The sequence below is a fragment of the Bubalus kerabau genome, chromosome 8, assembly GCF_029407905.1.
Source record: "Bubalus kerabau isolate K-KA32 ecotype Philippines breed swamp buffalo chromosome 8, PCC_UOA_SB_1v2, whole genome shotgun sequence".
NCBI classification, from domain to species: Eukaryota; Metazoa; Chordata; class Mammalia; order Artiodactyla; family Bovidae; genus Bubalus; species Bubalus kerabau.
Window position 1 is genome coordinate 39,327,887 of NC_073631.1, and position 24,060 is coordinate 39,351,946.

At 35.9% G+C, this 24,060-nt stretch overlaps 1 protein-coding gene across 8 annotated transcripts in view; it reads left to right on the forward strand.

Moving 5' to 3' along the window:
* The window catches only part of SEMA3A (semaphorin 3A), a 560,896-nt gene that overhangs the window by 350,594 nt on the left and 186,242 nt on the right, over positions 1–24,060 (forward strand). For all 8 annotated transcript variants that reach the window (XM_055590101.1, XM_055590100.1, XM_055590098.1 and 5 more), the window contains one exon: positions 21,267–21,424. In XM_055590101.1, the coding sequence (XP_055446076.1) occupies positions 21,267–21,424 (158 nt within the window). The remainder of the gene's footprint in view (positions 1–21,266; positions 21,425–24,060) is intronic.

The window sequence follows — 24,060 nt, forward strand, 5'->3', positions numbered from 1 at the left end:
GATCTCAGCCTGCGAAGAAGACAAATGAAACTGGCAAATCCTTTGGGTCTTGTCTGCGCTGGCGCTGCCCTCACGGTCTGGCTGGAACCGGTTCAGGGCCATTGGCTGTCGCCATTTGGTCCTTTCTGCCTGCTGGTGGTTCTGCAGCTTTGGTTCTGGCATGGGTAGCTTCTGTTAAACTGGCACAGCCTCAGGAATAGACTGTCCGATGGTGGCCTGAGGGAAAGAAAGGTTAGTCTCGGTACAGGGATGGTCTTTATCTCGGAAGAGAGGACACACTCCGAGAGCCATGGACAATTTCCTGGTGGCTAAGTCAGCCCCCCCTGCTGGACGCATGCAGGCCATGCACTGTCTGCACCCACGGCTCTAGGGCCTGGCCTGGCGGGGACCCCTGACTCCCAGGATTGGCCAAACCACTGTACAGGCTGCATGGAAGTGAAACGGATAAGTTGCCCTGAAGCTAGGCTGTGGTGATGCCAGCTCGAGCATACAGCAGGTGCTCACAATGTGCCTAGGGCCTTGGGAGCTTTGCCCCAAGCAAGCCTCACTGGAGGTTGTGTACAGTAAATCTTTTTCATGCCAGGGGCAACACTATTTAAATAAAGAGTATATGGTGGACCAGCTAGCATCCCTATAGTTAAGACTAGGGGTCCCGGACTTGGTCTTGGTTTCAAGGGGCCGAAAGCAGAAGCTGGGCAGGAAGCAGCACCCAAATATGAGTTCTAGGGCTTCCTGGACAACTGCCTGCTTTTGCAACCCAGGCATAGCCCTCTTAGCTTGGGGTGGGGGTGTGGGAAGTGGGGCGGCTGGCTATCAGTCCGTGCTGCCCGTGGCTCCCTTCCCCCGCTGGGTGGCCTATCTGATGATAATCCTTCAAGAAAGGCCTGCCTGACAGGAGTATTCTGAATGCTGTGATCAATTAGCCCCATTGTCCATGGATGCAAGAGTGTGGAAAGGTTGCAAGTGTGCCAATAATTTATCATCACTCATCTAAGTACCTGATCAAAGTCCCCAGAGATTCTGCCCACCCAAGAAAGCTTCATAGGACAGAGGTGCCATGAAGACCCAGCTGGCCTCAGTGCACAAGAGCAGGTATACTCATACACTGGGCCACCTCCAGAAAGTCTCACACCCCCACCAGGATAGATGGAAACCGTCTCTGCCCTAAGGCCTGTATATGAGTACTGACACATATACATGCATATATCTGATATACATTACAATATCAGTTCAGTTGCTCTGTCCTGTCCAACTCTTTGCGGCCCTATGGACTGCAGCATTGCCAGGTTTCCCTGTCCTTCCCTGACCCTGTCCTTCCCGGAGTTTACTCAGACTCATGCCTGTTGAGTTGGTGATGGCATACAACCGTCTCTTCCTCTGTGGTCCCCACTCATCCTGCCCTCAATCTTTCCCAGAACCAGAGTTTTTCCCATGAGTTGCTCTTTACATCAGGTGGCCAGAGTAGTAGAGTTTCAGCTTCAGCGTTAGTCCTTTCAGTGAATATTCAGGATTGATTTCCTTTAGGATTGACTGATTTGATCTAATGGTTATACAAAATACTCCCATTTTATACAAAAAAAAAAAAAAAGGTTGGCCAATATGTACAGATATATATTTAAAAACAAAAGCAAAAAATTATCACTTGCAACTTACAGAAAACATACAGTGACTTTTATGTCAATTCTAGACATATGACTGAAATTCTAGGAAATCACTGAAATGTTTTATTTGTACAATGGACGCTTATCATTATTAGCTGAATTCTAGGAAATCACTGAGATGTTTTATTTGGACAATGGATGCTTAACATTTTTAGCTGAATCTGATATTAAATATTTTTATACCAATTTTATAATCTTTCTAAGGATTCTTATATTTATAAATATATTTAATAAATCTTCTTGTATATATAGAATTATGATTTTTATAATTCTTTCCAAGGATTTCTAAGGTTTACCTTCAGTTTAGTCGCTCAGTCATGTCCGACTCTTTGCAACACCATGAATCACAGCACACCAGGCCTCCCTGTCCATCACCAACTCCTGGAGTTCACTCAGACTGATGTCCATCAAGTCAGTGATGCCATCCAGCCATCTCATCCTCTGTCGTGCCCTTCTCCTCCTGCCCCCAATCCCTCCCAGCATCAGGGTCTTTTCCAATGAGTCAACTCTTCGTATAAGGTGGCCAAAGTATTGGAGTTTCGGCTTCAGCATCAGTCCTTCTACCGAATATTCAGGACTGATTCCCTTTAGGACTGATGGGTTGGATCTCCTTGCAGTCCAAGGGACTCTCAAGAGTCTTCGCCAACACCACAGTTCAAAAGCATCAATTCTTCGGCGGTCAGCTCTCTTCACAGTCCAAATCTCACATCCATACATGACCACTGGAAAAACCATAGCCTTGACTAGACGGACCTTTGTTGGCAAAGTAAATAGATCATTTTCCTTTAATTTGGAAAGGCATTTTTTTTTCCCTAAAAAAGTTAAATTCTCTTAGGGGATCTACCAAAAACATGTGCATTGTTATTATAATACTGTTACCTGCCAATAATTAAAGAAATTGAAGACAAGACTACTCACAAAGAAAGAAATCTATCTGTATTCTGTTTTTCAGAATAATTCCCCTAGTTGGATAATGTCTGATTTCAAAATAATTGCCACCAAAATTTTTTGCAAATATTTTAACATCCTATTATTTATAAACTATATTTTAATAATCAAGGTCTTCCATTAATATTAGCATCTCCCAGAATATTTTTAACAATGAGTTCTTTTATATTAAAAAAAAAAAGAGAAGATTCGATGTCATACAAGGTTGATAAACATTGGATTTAATAGATTTTCCTTAAGCAAATTTCCTTACTTCGAAAAATCTCTGATGTCTTAATTTGAAGTATAATATAATGATATGTTGGAGAAGGAAATGGCACTTCAGTATTCTTGCCTGGGGAGTCCCATGGATGGAGGAGCCTAGTGGGCTGCTGTCCGTGGGGGTCGCACAGAGTCAAACAGGACTGAAGCGACTTTGAATGCATACATGCGTTGGAGAAGGAAATGGCCACCCACTCCAGTATTCTTGCCTGGAGAATCCCAGGGACAGAGGAGCCTGATGGGCTGCCGTCTATGGGGTTGCACAGAGTCAGACATGACTGAAGCTATTTAGCAGCAGCAGCAGTAGCATAATGATATGTGTAGTATTCTGTCAGTCTCTTTTTTTTCATGGGGTCCTTCATCCCATGAAACATCAAAATAAACTGATATACTCTGTATACTTTATAGAATATATCAGTGTAGGATTGTTCATTCATCAGTATGTGCATTTTATTAGGCAAAGAGACAGGATCAGCAGTTTTTAAAAAATTATTTATTTGGCTATGCTAGGTCTTAGTTATGGCACAGGGGATCTTTGTTAAGGCATATGAAATCTTTTATTTGTGCCGTGTGAACCCTTAGTTGTGGTATGCGGGATCTAGTTCCCTAAGCAGGGATTGAACCTGGGTCCCTTGTGTTGGGAGCATGGAATCTTAGCCACTGGACCATCAGGAAGTCCCTCAACAGCTTTTAACATGTAGATAATGTTACGTAAATGTCACAGAAAATATTTTCTAACTTTTGTTTGGAATATTTAAGATTTTACACCCGCATGTTTTTCCTGTTTAGTTTTCTGTTTACTAGCCATAAAAAATATAGTCGAAGGTAGAAAGAAACTGAGACTTTATGATTAAAGTTAAATATCACTAAAGTGATGTATTTAACCTTAACTGGAGTATTTAAAGGGAAAGTTTGTGATAAAATTTTTTAATGAAAAAAATACATCTAAGAAAAGATTGGTTGCAAAAACAGTATAAGGCCAAATATAAGAATACTATTGCAGAGATTAAAGCATGCACAATTTTATTTTATTTTGTTTAGTCCTTCTTTGTTTAGCTTTTTTTCCCCACATTTTTCCCTCAAGTGAATAGAAGGTAAGAGTTCTAAGGTTGATGATAACTCTGCTGCAGTGTATATTAAATCAATGTGTGCACTTTTGCGGAATGTTACAAGTTGACTACTGATAGTTCAAATGCTCTCTCTTTCTTTGATGTCAACAAAGATGATAACCAACTGTATAGATATAGATGATGTGCTTTTCCTGATAGACTCTCTTTTAACTTAAAGTCTGTTGATAATTGCTGCTTTTGCAATAAGAGCATTTTCAACTACCTGAATCAAGACTTTCATAGCAATATCACTTACTGGTTCTTGACAGCTAATGAAGTGGCAGAGCAGGGCTGATAAACTCCAGAGCCTATCAAGAGGGCTGAGTGTAGCATTTTTTTAGATTCTGATTTTCTAAATGAGGTGGAAGTCATTATGTTCATCAAACAAACTCAACTATGAACTTTTAAACTGATTTCTTGATTTTTTTAAAGAAGTAATTTCTTCTCACTGAGCGCTTAGAAATGATAAAGCAACAGCTATATTTGGGAAAAGCTAGAAAATCTCTCTCAATTTTGTAATTATACTGGTTTCTATTACTTTTTGAGTTTTATCAGTAGTGGCATTTAGCCTAATAAAAAACAAGTGCCTATTTTACATAAGGTCATTATAAGATTAGTATAAAATTAAATTTAAAAAATCTTGGAAGCCTTGTTGAAAATACATTGCTGCTTAGAGACACAATAAAATACATAACCCTTTAAAGCTAGGTTTGTGAGGTGTAGGTACATAGGTTGTTATTTTCATAACAATTTATTAATTTGAGTAGAAAAAATATAATGTTTTTAAGGAATAAACATGCTCCAATTTTAGTTTATATAATTATTTTCTATCATTTAATCAAAAATTTAATAATAACAGTATTGTTGTAAAGACATGGCCTTCTCTGATAGCTCAGTTGGTAAAGAATCCACCTGCCAATGCAGGAGACCCTGGTTCAGTTCCTCATTTGGGAAGATCTGTTGGAGAAGGGTAGGCTACCCACTCCAGTATTCTTGGGTTTACCTTGTGGCCCTGCTGGTAAAGAATCTGCCTGCAATGCGGGAGACCTGGGTTTGATCCCTGGGTTGGGAACAGCGCCTGGAGAGGGGAAAGGCTACCCACTCCAGTGTTCTGGCCTAGAGAATTCCATGGACTATACAGTCCATGGAGTCGCAAAGAGTCGGACATGACTTTTATTACTAAAAGTTTAGCAATAACAGTATTATTATAAAGACATGATCAACGAAGAAAATCATCTATTAACTATTTACATGCAAAATTAACAAGTATCAGGAAAATGAAAGAATCAAGATATCAGGGATCTTTTCATTGCTCACCTTGATCTACCCCTAGGGTTATATTAGGACTGAACAGCTCTCACACACACTTTGTCTCACTGCAGGTCTAAAGGCAAATTTTACTCCTGCTATTCTCTGCATTCAGACTCATTTTGAGTCTCATTTTGCATGTGTGTTGTGGTCAGCATGGATTAAAGGGATATCGAGTTTCGCTCTAAACAGTGTTTATAACTTATCATTGTAACATTGATATTAGTGCCTTGTTTTGTTTTTTCTTTTCTTATTTTTAAAGAGGAAAACAGCTGCAGTTTTGGGGCAAGTATAGAAGGAAGTTTAAAGAAGACATAAGCTACTTTTTTTGTTTGCCTACTCTTAAAAAAAGAAGCAAATCTGGTTCTGAATTAGTTGTTTGTCTTTGTGGGGATAAATATCTGTGTGTCCTGTGTTGGTCTAGATAATCTTTAGTGTGTGCTGTCCTGTCCAGCCCAGAGATGATCTTGATTTAATGGGCCCTGGGAGAGCAAGAATTTTCCATAAACAAACTAGAGTTTTAGCTTCATCCTAGGGAACCACTTAGTTGTCCTTTTAGCTCTTAAACCAAACCTGGCTCACATTATATTTAATTTTAATCCTAGACTAGTTATAACCATGACCCAATCTTAGAGTATATTTACAGCAGGGTGTGTTTGGAAAAGAGAGTAGAATAATTTAAACTCATCAATTTATCTCCTTTTTATTTGTGTATGTAGAGAGATTATAAAATGTCAATGAATTATTATGAACCAACTTGATTAGGGCATCTGACTTCCATTGCTTATTAATTAGTTCTGAAATGTGTTAACTCCAAAACTAAATACATCATTAGGGGAAAAATACTTGTGGCGTTCCATCATAAGTAGTACGTTATTGTCACTATGATAAGGAAGTCCCCAGAATGCATTGTGTGGCTTCATCTAAAGACTCTGAGTTCACTGGTTTCCAACACCGTCCTCTCCCCTCTCCCGCCTACCCTTCTGCAGGGAAATCTGATTCAAACAAAATCCTGTTTTAAGGAATCCATAAGCCTTCATAATCAGAATCTATATTTATCCTAGTTATAGAAGTGGGATATGTCATTTGAGGGCTTCTGAGGAGACTCAATTGTGAACAATCCACCTGCCAATACAGACAACGCAGTTTCCTTCCCTGGGTCAGGGAGATCTCCTTGAGAAGGAAACAGCAACCCCCTGCAGTATTCTTGCCTGGGAAATCCCATGAATAGAGGAACCTGGCAGGCTACGGTCCATGGAGCCACAGAGTTGGACACAACTTAATGGCTGAACAACAGCAGCAAAATATCCTATGAACACCTTCCCTCCTCTCCCATCCCCCCCCCAAAAAACAAAAAAGCATCTCGGGTGAACAATCTCTACTTTTCAGCTGACAAACTTATATTGCATTTGTTTGTGGTACTCAGATACTATGTAGTTTAGAGATAGAAAAAACTAGAAATAGTAAGGATAACAGGATAAATTATGAGTTATTTGACTCACATGCACTATTACACATGATGAACATATCTATTTTATCCACCTAATCAGAAATCCATCATTCATTGATAAGCATAGCAAACACTTCTGTTAGCCACATCTAGGGTTTAGGTAATTCCTGCTCACAGCCACACACAACTGATTCTCTGATTTATTCATTTTATTGACCCTTGATAAAATTCACATCATCTCCTGGTCTTCCTTATGACTTTCTCTTTTCCTCCAAACCCTAAGAATTAAATAAAGTTTTGTCTCAGCTTCAAAGGGTCACCCACAAACATTGAATTACATATATTCTCCAGTAAGTTCACACTTAGCCATACCAATTTTTATCAGTGAGTAAGGAAAATTTTTTTGTTGTCATAAATGTGTCTTGGGATGGAAATAATGGAAAATACTAATTACTCAATTTATTTCTTAAAAACTCATTTGCTCTGTATTAAGGTAATTCAAATCATTCTTAAACAGTTAAAAAAAAATTCTTAGAGTGTGCATACACATCAAATAATAGGTGGCTAAGCAATTTTATAAGTATTTAATACTCCATATGTGACTATATTACACAATTTTCTTACAGGAAAATGAAATATTTAATGTTTAAGTGTCAGAATAAGTTTGCTTTCATATAGTCATGTAGGGAAATGCTAATTACTTGAAGAACACACTGATACATATGTTGTGGTATACGTAAATAAGACAGCCTGAAAAACCAAACTTTTGATGATATTTATCAAATTAAACCTCCTGTTTTTTAACTTTGCTAATGTTGCATTGCTTACTCATAGGCATTTAAGGAACACTTTCTGGTGAGCTGATTAATAATGGAAACCTGCCTGTAGAGGAGCCTTACAAATAAGACAAAAGACAGATTAGAGAACAATAATTATATTCCTCGATTACTAGCCCATCACTCAAGAGCACCAAGTTACACTGATGTGAGTTGTAAAAGAAGTATCTGCATTTCAGTTCTAAATCTTTTCTAATGATCTTGCACAGAAATGAGTGATCAATTATTATGTATCTTTGTATTAAAATTTTTTTGTCCACATTGAGACATTTAGTTAATGTAATAATAACATTTAAACTTTTTTTCATTTTTCCAAGGAGAAGTAAAAGTTAAAATTATGCATTAGTTATTTTGTAAATTATTTGCAACATTTTTTAAGCATATCATTGTGCCCAAAATGTACTGACATCAGAGATCAGGCAGCAAAAATAAAGCAAAACAACTGAAGTCACAGTTTTTCTAGAAATTTATTTAAAAAGAGCATTGAACTGAGAGCTTGGAGATCTGAATTTAAACTTGGCCTCTGCAACTGTTAATGGTAAAATCACTCATGACTTTTTGTAAATGGAGGCAATCAGACTATAATCAAAAGATCCTTCTAAATATCTAACTCACTAACTATTCAGATAATTAGACACATATGCCACCATGCTAACTTGACATCTAAAAGAACTAAAAACATATTCTACTCCCCATCCATACAAATGGCACACAATTAATGCATTAGTGTGTATTATGTTTAAAATGTATGGAACATCAGAGGAGGAGTAATACCTGCTAAGTCTCAAGGCCTTTATGGGAGAGATGGCTACTAACTGTACCTTGAAGCATAAGAACCTGAAAAGTAAACTAGAAAAAGGAGAGGGCAGCCTCGATTTAGAGAAGAGTAAATTGGCCATTTCTGATAGAACTGTGGCTTAAAACAAGGTTGCAAAGGAACATTAGGAACTGTGACTTTTATTAGGGAGACTGGGCAAATGTAATGGTGGTGGGTGTAGGTACTTTAAAAAAAAAAAGAAATATTATATTTTTGAAATTGGCTCTGGTCAATTTTATAATGATGCCTTGAAGAATATATTAAAATGAGGAGTTTAATATACAGGATCAGTTAAATTATTGGCATAAACTGTAGCAATAAACTATTGCTATTGTAATCGTTACTGTGTTTAATATTACTGATTAAATACAACTCCGAAATCAAATTGTAGTCATGATTTTTATATGTCAAATGACCATAACAGTGCTTGACACATAGAATTTTTTAAAATAGCCATTTTATAGCCATGTTATAAACAGTTCAGGGTTTAGATGGCATGATTTTATTGGTTATTTGAATGTAATTAGAAAAGCCAGTGTATACTCCAACATAAAATATATACTGCTCATTCCTAGAAATTTGTTATTACATTTACTTTTTCTGTGTTTTTGCTGCATTTGTAAAAGCTGTTGCAAATACTATTTATTGAGACAAATATTTCTATGTGCCAACACTAGGTATATACCAGGGAAAGATTCTAGGACTAGGAACACAAAGATAAGAAAAAGCAGAATGTTTTAACTCTAGAAATAGAGCTAAAAAGATAAAGCAGTGATTAACCTACATTATTACATGATACTCTTTCACAAAGGAAGGCATGGTATACTGTCCCTTAGAAGGCTGGAGAACTCACAGGAGAGAATTAACCTAGATCCTGGAATCTGAGTAGATTCACATGGTAAGTTCAGGTGGAAGATGGCAACCACTGGGAGACAGAAGACATTCTAAGCAGTGGTGACTATAGAGAGTAGACCACTGGGGTGACTGGTAGCCATTCTGTTAATACATATGCATGTATGTGTGTAAAATATAGGATACATACACTTACCCACAATCTATTGGTAAATGAGCCCCAAAATATGTGGAAAACGCTAAGGGCTCAAATCATGTGTTGGAAATTTCTAAGCAGGTTTTAAAGAGATAAATGATCTAATATCTGTGCTTTTAAATTTGATTCATTCCTTGTTTGAATGAATATATCACTAAGAAATTGTTGTTGCTGTAGTCTCTTGAGTGAGTGGATGGTCTGTCTCCTTAAATCTTGCATGTTTGAGAATGTCTGATACTGTCTTTCTTACTGGGTATAAACTTATTGAGTCACATATGTTTTCAATTGGATATTTGCACAAATTCCTTTTTTGATTTCTGGTAAACAATGTTGTTTTTAATAAGGATACAGCCTACTTGATAACTTCAATAGATGACTGAGTTTTATTCATGGATTTCACATATATTCTTCCTTTGTTTAGTAAGTTCCATAATTGATCTGCTAATAGATTAGATTTTCCTGGAAAATGGTAACATTTCAGTCTGCAGATATGTTTATTTTTAGGATTTTAAGGTTTTATTTCCTATCATCCATTCTTATTATCTTCTCATTAATAAATTTTACCTCTTTTAATGAAAATTTGATTTTGTTATTAGTGTGGAGCTTTGGCAACAAAACTTAGTCTAACTCTCTTTTCCATGTCAATTCCTCTTTCCAATGCTTTTTGGTTGCATTTTGGTCAACTTTCTATCTCTTTATAACAGTGAGAGTGAGCTCGAGGAGTTCACAGTATACAATTGTTATTTTTACTTGAAAACAAGCTTCAAATTTTTAAATACATTTTCTTCTAGGAAAATATATTCTTTATTCTTTCATATTTTGCAGTTGGTGTGTGTCTTATGAACCCCATCAAAGACACTGTGGAGTAGTCTAGTGCTCACACTTTCCATGCCTACCTTCACTGTAGTTTATCCACAGTGATTTCTTGAGTGGGAGGGTAATACACACACAATAAGTACTGTGTACAGTGTGTTATTATAACAGTACTCGGCATACAAATATTAGTTATGATGATGTTTTGTGTGTTAGCTGTACTTTCAATTTTTATGGATATTTTCCAATAATTTTATAGCCACATATACCCCTACAACTTGATTATATAATAAGGCATTTATGGATAGAAGGTTTGTGATTTGTTAATACTTTGGTTACTAATTATGTGTAGTTATTGCTGTAGTTCAGCATTTTATCTCAAAATATTTCATGCTTCACTATTCTGGATGTATTCTCTTAACTACTCATGGTTTGATATTCTATGAGTGCATTTCCTCTGAATATTTTCCCCTCTATTTTCTTCTTTTTGTAAAATGAGATTCAAGGGAAGGGGATAAAGTTAAGAGTGACTTTTTCTCAACTTGACCAGGAGCATGTCGTATTTATTTTGTATAAAGATTATTCTAGAGGCAATGCATAACATGAATGTTGTAACCTTACAAAGGAAGTTCTGTTAGAAGATAATTAGTGTAATCAAAAGATGAAATTATAAGGAATTAAACTGTGACAGTGAGGATATAAGCAGAGGAAACTATAGGAGATATTATAGCACTGAACCAAACTGAAGTGATGGAAACGGTCTGTGGATGATGAAGAGGCTCTGGTTTGTACGATTGCTTGGATGAGTGACACTTGTATCCAGTTTTAAAATGAACCAAAAAGTGATGATATCAATGGAAGAAAGAAAAAGGAGTGAGTTCTAACCAAGTCATGCAAACTCTGAGATCTTTGTGCAATAACTAAATAGAGGTTACTAGTAAACCTTTGAGGGAGAAGGCAATGGCACCCCACTCCAGTACTCTTGCCTGGAAAATCCCATGGACGGAGGAGCCTGGTAGGCTGCAGTCCATGGGGTCGCTAAGAGTCAGACATGACTGAGTGACTTCACTTTCACTTTTCACTTTCATGCATTGGAGGAGGAAATGGCAACCCACTCCAGTGTTCTTGCCTAGAGAATCCCAGGGATGGCGGGGCCTGGTGGGCTGCTGTCTATGGGGTCGCACAGAGTCGGACACGACTGAGGCAACAGCAGCAGCAGCAGCAGTAAACCTTTGGAGAAGGCAATGGCACCCCACTCCAGTACTCCTGCCTGGAAAATCCCATGGGCAGAGGAGCGTGGTAGGCTGCAGTCCATGGGGTCGCAAAGGGTCAGACACGACTGAGCGACTTCACTTTCCCTTTTAACTTTCATGCATTGGAGAAGGAAATGGCAACCCACTTCAGTGTTCATGCCTGGAGAATCCCAGGGATGGGGGAGCCTGATGGGCTGCCTTCTATGGGGTCGCAGAGAGTCAGACACGACTGAAGCGACTTAGCAGCAGCAGTAAACCTTTGTTTGGCTTTTGGGGGGAAATCTGTCTTGGAAGATATACATATGAGACATATCAAAATACTGCTTGTGATGAAAGCCATACTTGTAGATAAGATTATAAACAGAGTTATTATTGTATAAAAAGACCAAGTACAGAGTAAATAAAATAATGTAAATATTTAAGAAACTATTAACTAAGGTGAATTATGTGATACTGAGAGGTAACCAAACTTCTTAACAATCAGTTCTAAGTATTTTCCAAAGTGTATTCTTATATTTCTCTCTTTTCTTTTTAATGATCAGTTCTTAGTATTCTCAAAAATTCCTCCTTCTTAGAGGTGGTGCAGAGTAAGACAGTCTGGCCTCTGGTGTTGGGAACTGAAATCTTGACTCCATCTCATGAACTCTATGACCTAAGATATTCCCAATATCTATCTGAATCAATTTCTTCATGAGAAAAAATGGAAATAAAAGTTTCCACCTTAAAATGTTTCAGGGCTTGAATTAGTATATTAATAAATCATTCAACAGCTTTTTGGCACATAGTAGACACTGAAAATTTATTTCTTTTGTATTTCCTCTTCTTTCTCCTGGCTGTTTTTCATGTCCTCTGAATGAAATGTTCCATTGCACCCCTTTCTGCTGCCCTGTACATTTTTAAGGCCAGGCTTAATTGCCAAACTTTCTCTAAGTATTACCCACTGGAGTGGGGTGGGGTGCCATTGCCTTCAGTACTTCCCAAACAGAAGTCTGGAGAAAGCTACCACCCTTCTCCACATTAAGTTCTAAAAACTAGTCCTCGATGAAACAAAGTAAAAAAAAAAAGATGACTTTTTGTACAATATAACTTTATTAATCTCTAAAATTTATTCTTTGTGTGTTTTTGGTCCTTCCTAAACTTTTTGTTAGTTAAATAAAATTCCATATCTTCTTTGTATAAATGAAAATAATAGTAAATAGCACTTATTCTATTGTTCTGTTTTTATAGGGCAACAAAAAGTTGTCATCTTTCATTTCAGCCCTCATCTCTTTTGGAAATTTTTTTTTTTTATTTTTATTTTATTTTTTAAACTTTACATAATTGTATTAGTTTTGCCAAATATCAAAATGAATCTGCCACAGGTATACATGTGTTCCCCATCCTGAACCCTCCTCCCTCCTCACTCCCCATTCCATCCCTCTGGGTCGTCCCAGTGCACCAGCCCTAAGCATCCAGTATCGTGCATCGAACCTGGACTGGCAACTTGTTTCATACATGATATTTTACATGTTTCAATGCCATTCTCCCAAATCTTCCCACCCTCTCCCTCTCTCTCAGAGTCCATAAGACTGTTCTATACATCAGAGTCTCTTTTGCTGTCTCGTACACAGGGTTATTGTTACCATCTTTCTAAATTCCATATATATGCGTTAGTATACTGTATTGGTGTTTTTCTTTCTGGCTTACTTCACTCTGTATAATAGGCTCCAGTTTCATCCACCTCATTAGAACTGATTCAAATGTATTCTTTTTAATGGCTGAGTAATACTCCATTGTGTATATGTACCACAGCTTTCTTATCCATTCATCTGCTGATGGACATCTAGGTTGCTTCCATGTCCTGGCTATTATAAACAGTGCTGCGATGAACATTGGGGTACACGTGTCTCTTTCCCTTCTGGTTTCCTCGGTGTTATGCCCAGCAGTGGGATTGCTGGATCATAAGGCAGTTCTATTTCCAGTTTTTTAAGGAATCTCCACACTGTTCTCCATAGTGGCTGTACTAGTTTGCATTCCCACCAACAGTGTAAGAGGGTTCCCTTTTCTCCACACCCTCTCCAGCATTTATTACTTGTAGACTTTTGGATCGCAGCCATTCTGACTGGCGTGAAATGGTACCTCATAGTGGTTTTGATTTGCATTTCTCTGATAATGAGTGATGTTGAGCATCTTTTCTTATGTTTGTTAGCCATCTGTATGTCTTCTTCGGAGAAATGTCTGTTTAGTTCTTTGGCCCATTTTTTGATTGGGTCATTTATTTTTCTGGAGTTGAGCTGTAGGAGTTGCTTGTATATTCTCGAGATTAGTTGTTTGTCAGTTGCTTCATTTGCTATTATCTTCTCCCATTCTGAAGGCTGTCTTTTCACCTTGCTAATAGTTTCCTTTGATGTGCAGAAGCCTTTAATTTTAATTAGGTCCCATTTGTTTATTTTTGCTTTTATTTCCAATATTCTGGGAGGTGGGTCATAGAGGATCCTGCTGTGATGTATGTCAGAGAGTGTTTTGCCTATGTTCTCCTCTAGGAGTTTTATAGTTTCTGGTCTTACGTTTAGATCTTTAATCCATTTTGAGTTTATTTTTGTGTATGGTGTTATCTTTTGGAAATTTAAATACTCTAGGAAGCACCGAAATAAAGACTCAAATTTGGGACCTCAGTGAACTTCCCCATATTTACAAATATCTGAATGTGCCACCATTTAGTCAAAATATTTTGGCATTGTACAGACCCAAATTTTGACTGCTTTAAATAGGATCTTTGTTCTGTGCAAAGGATAAGTTCAAGCCATGGAAACAGGACATAAGCCTAAAGCCGTCAGTGAATACAGGCAATTCATTAGAGAACAGCAACTGGTGGGGTCCCATTACCTTTCATGCTATAAAATTAAGAGAAGGGTGGGTTTTGGAAGGAAGGAAGAAAGGGAGGAGGAGAGAAATAGAAATAGAAATGTCATAGAAGTCAGAAGTATAGAGAACAAGGTGACTATTGTTTCAATATGAAGGTCAAGTGTACAGCAGTTCTCTTTCCAGTTATAAAAACTCTAGTTCTGGATAATCTTGCATTAGGAAATCAGTATTCATTTCACTGTGTTTTTGAAATTTGATCTGGTCATTGTAATGCAGTCATCTATGTAAATCGGTGCTTATCCTAAAGATAATCAGGACAGCACAGGAACTATACAACTTTATTATGTAGAGCTGAATCGACAGATGTGATTTTGATGTAAATTTTCTCACCTTTTTTCTTTTCATATGTTACATATACAAGAAGAACACTAACTTATAAAATAATTTTTTAGTATTTTAAATAATGTACTGATAGTGACATCTAAATTTGTTTTTTCCTGTATTAGAGTTACATTAGATATCCTGATGGATTCAAGGGGAAAAGGCAAATCTAAAAATTTATAAATAAATAAGTTGAATGAAAATGAGAATTTACTCATTAGGAAAAAAATCATGGGTCTTCACTCATGATTATTTTGATAGGATATTCTGACTGAAGGACAGAACAAGAAAAATTTCTTCTCTCCTTTTGCTGCATAATGTTAGATTTTTAAAAATCTTATCACTTGGACTTTATTTGTGTCTTGAATTTCAGAAGATCCATAAGATTTTTAGTAATACATCACAGAGAATGCAGTCTATTTATAGTTGAAAATCATGCTGCTTGAAGTTATATGAATCAATTCTCCTTCCAGAACATGTGTAAACTTATGCTTATTGTCTATATTGCCTTATATATAGCATGTCTTAGGTAGCAATTATTGAACACAAACTATTTGCTTATAGTTTTATGACCAGTTTACCTTTCATTTGTCATTAAACAAAGTATATAAACACCAAGTCATTTGTTGAATCTGGAAAAAACAGAATGTTTTCTTAATTATCTTAAAAATTTAAGAATACATAGTTTATTAAGAGTGCTTGTCTGAAATAGCACTTTTGATTACAGTCCTACATTTGCTTTCTTTATGGTCGACATGGTATGTAGAAGGTGAAATAATGTTTCAATGAGGGAAAAAATTGAATTGTACCCAAGATGAATTAGTGCCTTTATATGCTTTGTCTACTAGGATTCACTGAAGTCAAGTTGATTCTATAGAAATTTATGTTTTTCTATAATGAATAGCTGTTGTTGACAAAATGTGAACATAGGCAAGATGTAAGAACATAGTAGGGTATTAAATGTCTCATATTACTGTATATTAATTTCAAAGCTAGTTTGTGTAATGGTAAATGTACATTAAAGTGGCTGAAAAGAAACATCTAAAGTTCTTTGATTCTAAAAGAGTAAAGTCAAAATTGAAGTTAAAATCAACTGCAACTTAATTGTCAACATATATAAAAAATAAAATCATAAGCTTATAATTTAAAAACCATAAATGAGAACAGACCGTTTTATTTTTTTATTTTTTTTTAGTATTCAATCCTTTTAAAGTCATTAATTTTATTTATTTATTTTTTTAAATTTTATTTTATTTTTAAACTTTACATAATTGTATTAGTTTTTCCAAATCCAAGAACAGACTGTTTTAAAATGTGAAATATAGACTTAAGGAAAGAGTCTCTAATTTTAACCTAGATTTTTTTCACCCTGAGAAGAGGTGAGATAATCTAAGCAATCCAGAATTTGCCCTGGCTCAATGCCAAGAAGGTCTCAGAAAGATTCTTCTCTGTTATGAAGTGATGGATAAAATCCCTGATACACAGGAACGTGTAAGGAATTAGCAGCAAAAGAAATGATGAGGCAAAATTAAGTACCTTCAAATAATGTAAAACAGCTGCCAACCTGTACTCCAGGAGAATATTGTCTTTTTGTTTAATTAAATGATCCAGCAGAAACATTTTTTAAGTGTAGTTTGTTTACAGAGTGATTTCACACATAAATGACTAAAGTCTTTTCTCTTAAGTTGTCAGTGCATAGAAACCACTAATTCTCCCTAAGCTTAATTTATAAAATTCAACATGTAACATTTTTCAGTTGTATGAATATTTTCATTATTTGGAATTATGGTATTGCCAAATTCAGACTTAAATTGAAGAAAGTAGGGAAAAACACTAGGCCATTCAGGTATTACCTAAATCAAATTCCTTACGATTATATAGTGGAAGTGACAAATAGATTCAAGGGATTAGATCTGATAGACAAGAGTACCTGAAGAACTGTGAATGGAGTTCGTAACATTGTACAGGAGGCAATGATCAAAACCACTCCCAAGGAAAAGAAATGTAAGACGGCAAAATGGTTGTCTGAGGAGGCCTTACAAATAGCTGAGAAAAGAAGCAAAACTAAAGGTAAAGGAGGAAAGGAAAGATATACCCATCTGAATGCAGAGTTCAAAAGAATAGCAAGGAGATATAAGAAAGCCTTGCTAAGTCAACAATGCAAAGAAATATAGGAAAAGAACAGAATGTGAAAGACTAGAGATCTCTTCCAGAAAATTAGAAATACTGAGGGAACATTTCATACAAAGATGGGAAAAATGAAGGACAAAAAAAAGTATGAACCTAACAGAAGAAGAAGATATTAAGAAGAGGTGGCAAGAATATACAGAACTATACCAAAAAAAAAAAAAAGAAAAACCCTTAATGATGCAGATAACCATGATGGTGTGATCACTCACCTAGAGCCAACATCCTGAATTGTAAAGTCAAATGGGCCTTAAGAAGCATCACTATGAGCAAAGCTAACGGAGATGATGGAATTCCAGCTGAACTATTTCAAATCCTAAAAGATGATGCTGTGAAAGTGCTGCACTCAATATGCCAGCAAATATTGAAAACTAGCAGTGGCCTGAGGACTGGAAAAGGTCAGTTTTCATTCCAATCTCAAAGAAAGGCAATGCCAAAGAATGTTTAAACTACCACACAATTGCACTCATTTCATACATTGGCAAAGTGATTCTCAAAATTCTTCAAGCCAGGCTTCAACAGTACATGAACTGAGAACTCCCAGATGTTCAAGCTGGATTTAGAAAAGGCAGAGGAATCAGAGGTCAAATTGCCAACATTGATTGGATTATAGAAAAACCAAGAGATTTCCATAAAAACATCTGCTACATGGACTATACAAATCCTTTAACTGTGGATCACAACAAACAGTGGAAAATTCTTCAAGAGATGGGAATACCAGACCACTTTATCTGACTCCAGAGAAACCTGTATGCAAGTCAAGAAGCAACAGTTAGAACCAATCATGAAACAATCAACTGGTTCCAACATGGGAAAGGAGTACTTCAAGGCTGTATATTGTCATCTTGCTTATTTAACTTATATGCAGAGTACATCATGTGAAATGCTGGGCTGCATGAAGCACAAGCTGCAATCAAGATTGCTGGGAGAAATATCAATAACCTCAGAAATGCAAATGACACTGTCCTTATGGCAGAAAGCAAAGAGGAATTAAAGAACCTCTTGAAGAAAGTGAAAGAAGAGAGTGAAAAAGTTGGCTTAAAACTCAACATTCAAAAAACTACAATCATGGCTTCTGGTCCCTCATTTCATCTCAAATAGATGGGAAAACAAGGCAAAGAGTGAGAGCTTGTATTTTCTTGGGCTCTAAAATCACTGCAGATGGTGACTACAGACATGAAATTAAAAGATACTTGCTCCTTAGAAGAAAATCTATGAGAAAGCTAGATAGCATGTTAAAAAGCAGAGATATTACTTTGCCAACAAAAGTCCATATAGTCAAAGCTATGGTTTTTCCAGTAGTCACGTATGGATGTGAGAATTGGACCATAAAGAAGGCTGAGCACTGGATAATTGATGCTTTTGAACTGTGGTGTTTGAGAAGACTCTTGAGAGTCCCTTGGACTGCAAGAAGATCAAACCAGTCAATCGTAAAGGAAATCAATCCTGAGTATTCATTGGAAGGACTGATGCTGAAGTTGTAGCTCTAGTACTCCAGTACTTTCCAGTCAGCTGGTGTGAAGAGCTGACTCATTAGAAAAGACCCTGATGCTGGGAAAGATCGAAGGCAGGAGGAGAAGGGGACGACAGAGAATGAGATGATTGGATGGCATCACCGCCTCAATAGACTTAAGTTTGAGCAAGCTCTGGGAGCTGGTGAAGGACAGGGAAGCCTGCCGTGTGGGAGTCCATGGGGTCACAAAGATTCAGACATGACAGAGTGACTGAACAACAACAATAAATGATATAGAAAGTCATTATTTTTATTATTTAAAGTGCAGCCAACATACAGAAATTGGCAAACAAAAACCAAGGTAAACCAAGGAGTTACTGCTCTTCTTATTTATTCCTTAACCATACACAGTTACTGACACTAACAAATTAGTACACTTGATGAGATAGTGGAAAAGTACTTCTTTCAGTCAGCTCCATCTTCCCTGATTTCCTACTTGTAGTCAAGAAGAATTATTTAATTTCACCTTTGTAATAACTCTTGGGAGATTTATTATTAACCCCTTGTTTCTAAACCCTGAGGCCTAAGTAATGTAAGGAACTCATCTAAGTTTACACACCCTGTAAGTGCTGACGTAGTGCTTGTGTTTTCACCTATGGCTATGACTCCATATTCTATAGCTGTATCAGTTGTCTTTCCGCTACTTTTCCACTTCATGTTTAGAGGTCTCTTACATGGTTTCTATGCGTGTCCAATTAAAATCAGTCAGTCTCTTAAATGACCATCTTGATGATTAATATCTATGTAATTGTCTTGATTTAGACTCAGCAGGCTTTTAAAACTTTTTTCAGTTTGCCTAGCTACCTGTAGTTTGGTCTCTCTGGTGTTAGGATAGAATTAGAGATTAGACTTGGAAAGAAGAGTGAAGGTAATCTATTCTGTTTGATAAACAGAGCTCTGTGTATAGTCAATCAGTACATGAGCATATCCAGTGATACAGCCCATGTCTCTGGTATAGGTCTTTCCATCCTCACACAGCTTGGAGTGCCTGAATTTCTGTCTTATATTGACTTATATTTACATTCATATACTGCGTGGTGGATTCTTTGTTCTTTCTCTTTGGAGACTAATAACACTCATTTATTTCAGGTATGCCTCACATGAATGAGTCTCTTTCCCTTGATCTGTTTCTTCTTTTCCTCCGGACTTCTATTCTTCTTTCCTTCCTTTTTTTTTTTTTTTTTTTTTGGTCATAAGTTGAGGACGAAATAAGATAAACCCAGTAGTGTACTGTTTCTCATGAAGAAATTTGAAAAGCATCTTTTAACAATTTATTAACAATTATTACAGTTTTGCATGCAAGATGGGTAGTTAGATAGGTAGATATAGATAGACATTCCATTTAATATGTATTGACCCAGTACTATATAAAAGAAACCATGTGATTTGTGGATAATAAGCAATTAACTATATGTTTTCTTATTAATTCTGGTATGTAATTCATTTATATGAATGATGGTAATAATTGACACTGTGATGCAGGCTATAAGTAATTAAAGGAAAATATTACAAAGAAATTAATTCTGTGTGAATCTGTTAGGGGTTTCATTTGAACTAGCTTGGAAGAGTGGTGCTCTTTTCTCTAGGTAGCATATAGTTGTAGGTGTCAGGAACAATGTCAGGAAAGGCTAATAAGTGGATGACTATGGAGTGTGTTTTCCTGCCCTGTGGTGGGCATGAGAAGGAGTACTGAGGTGGGGTTTAAACTCAAATGGTGTTTATCTGAACTTTGATGCTAAGTTAAGAATTTTGAACTTTCTTCTCTATTAAAGTATTCTTTTGATGAGATGGAAAAGGAAGTAAAAACATAAAACACGGCAAATTATTGAATGACTAATGTCCTGGGATAGGTCTGGGACAGAGGAAAGGTCTTCATTTCTGCTTTCATTCCTTGGAAGGCACATTCTACATTTTATGGGTGCTGATGAAAATTTCTACTATGCATGCATGGTAAAAATCTGAATCACTGATTCAGAACACATCTCGAAGAGTCCCCGACATTTGTATTTGGGGACTGTGGTGGCGGCGGTGGCGGTGGCGGCGGTATTGGTGGTGGTGGGTGTATTTATATAAACCCTATATATAACATTTCAGTTGAAACAGATAAAGGAAACCTCTTTGGTGATGATCAGCAATTACCTTTCTAGTGCAAAGACAATTTACTGTTCTTTCTATTTGAAAATATTTTTCTTAAGGTATCTGAAGGTTCAGTGTTTGCCTGTTCACAGCAAAAGTAAATTGGAAATCAATAAACTGAAAAATTGGGATCACAGAGCAAATTAATTTAACTCAATGTTTTCATAAAAAATAACTCATCCACATGCCAGTTACAAAATATTACAAAATTAGTGATTTAATTATCAAAAAAGGCATACTAAAATTCTTTATTAAAGAGAGACCTGAAACAACCTAGGAGATTGTTTTCCCCACAGTACCTCTGCTCTGTTGGTCCTTAAGCTTATCCTTCTAGCAATGACTTGGAGCAGATGAAAACCACTTAAACAAATTTTAATAGAGTTAAAGATGTTTTAATACAAACTGACCATTCTAATTTATTGCCACATGCAAGGAGATTCCACCAGACCAATCATTTGGACAAGGTATTTCTCTCCCTTGTTCTGTAGGAGTATGTCATCTTGAACATGAACTCAGCACACTAATGGGAGCACAACTTCCATTTCATTGAAAGGTGAAGAGTCCTGGGAAGATTTACTATCACAAAGAATAACCCCTGATTGATAACACAGCAGGCAGTAGCCAGATTACCATGTGCCAATCGTCTGTACTCATACCGAACCTCACATTAACGCTCAATGTCTTGCTTTGTTACCTTGCAGAAATGTTGGAATCCAACAATGTGATTACTTTCAATGGCTTGGCCAACAGCTCCAGTTACCATACCTTCCTTTTGGATGAGGAGCGGAGTAGACTGTATGTTGGAGCAAAGGATCATATATTTTCATTCAACCTGGTTAATATCAAGGATTTTCAAAAGGTACCTTTATTCTGATATATGGACTATAATTTTAGTGAAACAATTTAAGTTATACAGAATTTTCTAGCTATTTAATTATGTGACAACTGAAAAACTTATTCACATTAATATTTTGTATTTTCAGACACATAAAATTAAAGCACTGATTTGACCCTCATAAATCAATATATATAGTAAACCATAAAATTCATCAAGAAGGAAATTGTAGTATTTTCGGTGATCATTATAAAAAATGCTAACTTTAGCTTGTTTTTCTACAGTTGTATCATTTTTCCTGCATACAATTAAATATATAAACCATTTTAGAAATGTATAATAATTGATTTCATATACTAGGTATATGTGTATATATATTTATATATAATTTATGCATCTGTCTGTATTGCCAAAAAATACAGACTTCATTAATCATTAAATACATCTGATGTGTCACTCATGTTTGTAAAGTTTATTATTAATGGAACACAGTTACTCTCAATTCATTTACATATTGTCCGTGTCTGATTTTATTCTACAATGTCAGAGCTGAGTAGCTGTGATAGAAATCATCTGGATCAGAAAGCCTGGAATATTTACTATCTGGCCCTTTAAACAAAAAGTTTGCCAAACCTTGATCTGGAAGATTGGTTTTCAGTTTTCGATTTTTGCAAATGTGGTCATTTAGATGCTAGTCTTTTATCAGTTTTTAATACACATAAAAAGTATTATTAATACTTCTGGTATTTATTACTTATTTAACTAATACACTATATAGGTTGGAAAATAAACATGGGATGACAAATTAATGGAAATTGTGCTACTGAGTCTATATGCTGTATTCTAAGTCAAACATTTATTTTTTCAGTTAGTATTTGCAGTCTAAATTTTCTGAGAAACAAAGATCTTTCTGCAAGCTTTCCCAGGAGTGTGAATGTAACATGATTTTTAGGATGCATGCATGCATGCATGCTTAGTCGCTCAGTCGCGTCTGACTCTTTGTGACCCCATGGACTGCAGCCCGCCAGGCTCCTCTGTCCATGGAATTTTCCAGGCAAGAATATTGGAGTGAGTTGTAATTTTCTACTCCAGGGCATCTTCCTGACCTGACCCAGCAATCAATCTCTTATCTCCTGAGTCTCCTGTTTTGGCAAGTGGAGTCTTTGCCACTAACCCACCTAGGAAGGCCTTTTAGGGTGCATTGCTGTTGTTCTTTAGTGGCTAAGTCCTATCCTACTCTTTTGTGACCCCATGGACTATAGCCCACAAGGCTGCTCTGTTCATGGGATTTTTCCAGACAAGAATATTAGAGTGGGTTGTCATTTCTTTCTGGGTCAGGATATCTTCCTGACCGAGGGATCCAACCCACATCTCCTGCATTGGCAGGTGGATTATTCACTGGTGAGCCACCAGCGAAGCCCCTTTAGGGTATATACACTTCAGCACTTATACATGTATTTATACACTTCAGTATCATACATAGTTTTACTTCTTAATACTGGGGGTTTTAAAGTGGTGTGTCTCAACTTCTTATAAACTGTAATGGACCGGACAATAATTTTTTAAAAATAACAGAATTGTAAAAAGCTTTTGTTCTGTTTGCAGAATGTTGCCTACGATACACTAAAGATTTAATTTCAGGGCTGATTTATTTCTAATAGAGTATACCAGTAAACCTATAACTTTTATTCTGTTACCCAAACCCTAAAATTCCGACTGTGAATTACGAAATTTGATTTTTGACATACAGTCATAAAATGGCAGTGCCCTTACTGATATATTTTGAAATTAAAATATGGCATTTAATAATCACCTTGATTTCTTCAGTCTATTTCCTTTATATATATATATTATATATATATATATATTTATATCAGTCTATTTGATTTTGAAGCCTCCTCAGATGATAGCAATATCCCTAAAGTTATCAATTATCTAAAGAAATGAGTTATCCATTTGTTTTTCTGAAATGATAAAAATACTTTACATCTTTTGTAAAGGTCACAAAATAAGCAGGTTTTTGTTGCTTTAGTGAAAGAAAACCACTCTATAAAATGAAGGAAAATCTAAGATGATTAGGAAGACTACATATTTTGGTAATAAGAGACTATACAGTTCACATTTTAAATGTTTATAGAATTTTCATAATTCTATAAAATCCATATATATCAATATAAATATATGTGATATATATCTACATAGACAATATATGAGCAGGTGTCACTTCAAAATATGTTTATTGTATTGATTCTGTTTCTTCTGAAGGAATATTCTTAATTTGATATACATATACATTAAGTTCTAATATTGAAAAGAACTAAATTGTCATGTAAAACAATTTACTATTCTATAATTGAGAAAAATCCTGGAGACATTTTTATGCCTGGGATATATCATTTATAGCAAATATTTGCTGAAAAATGGATTCAGTAAAAGTTCGGTGACTTGCCCAATATCATAGTCTTCTTACTATAACTCCTACTCTTGATTCAAATCATTATTCTGTAATATGAGACATATTTCTAATTTTAAACATCAGTTTCAAAAATATTTAATTTTAATTGTCACACTGTTTATAAGATAAATATAGTTTTCTTAAGGATTTACTTCTGCTTGTTTATATTTGTCTATTAATGCTCTTTTAACATATGTATAATGTT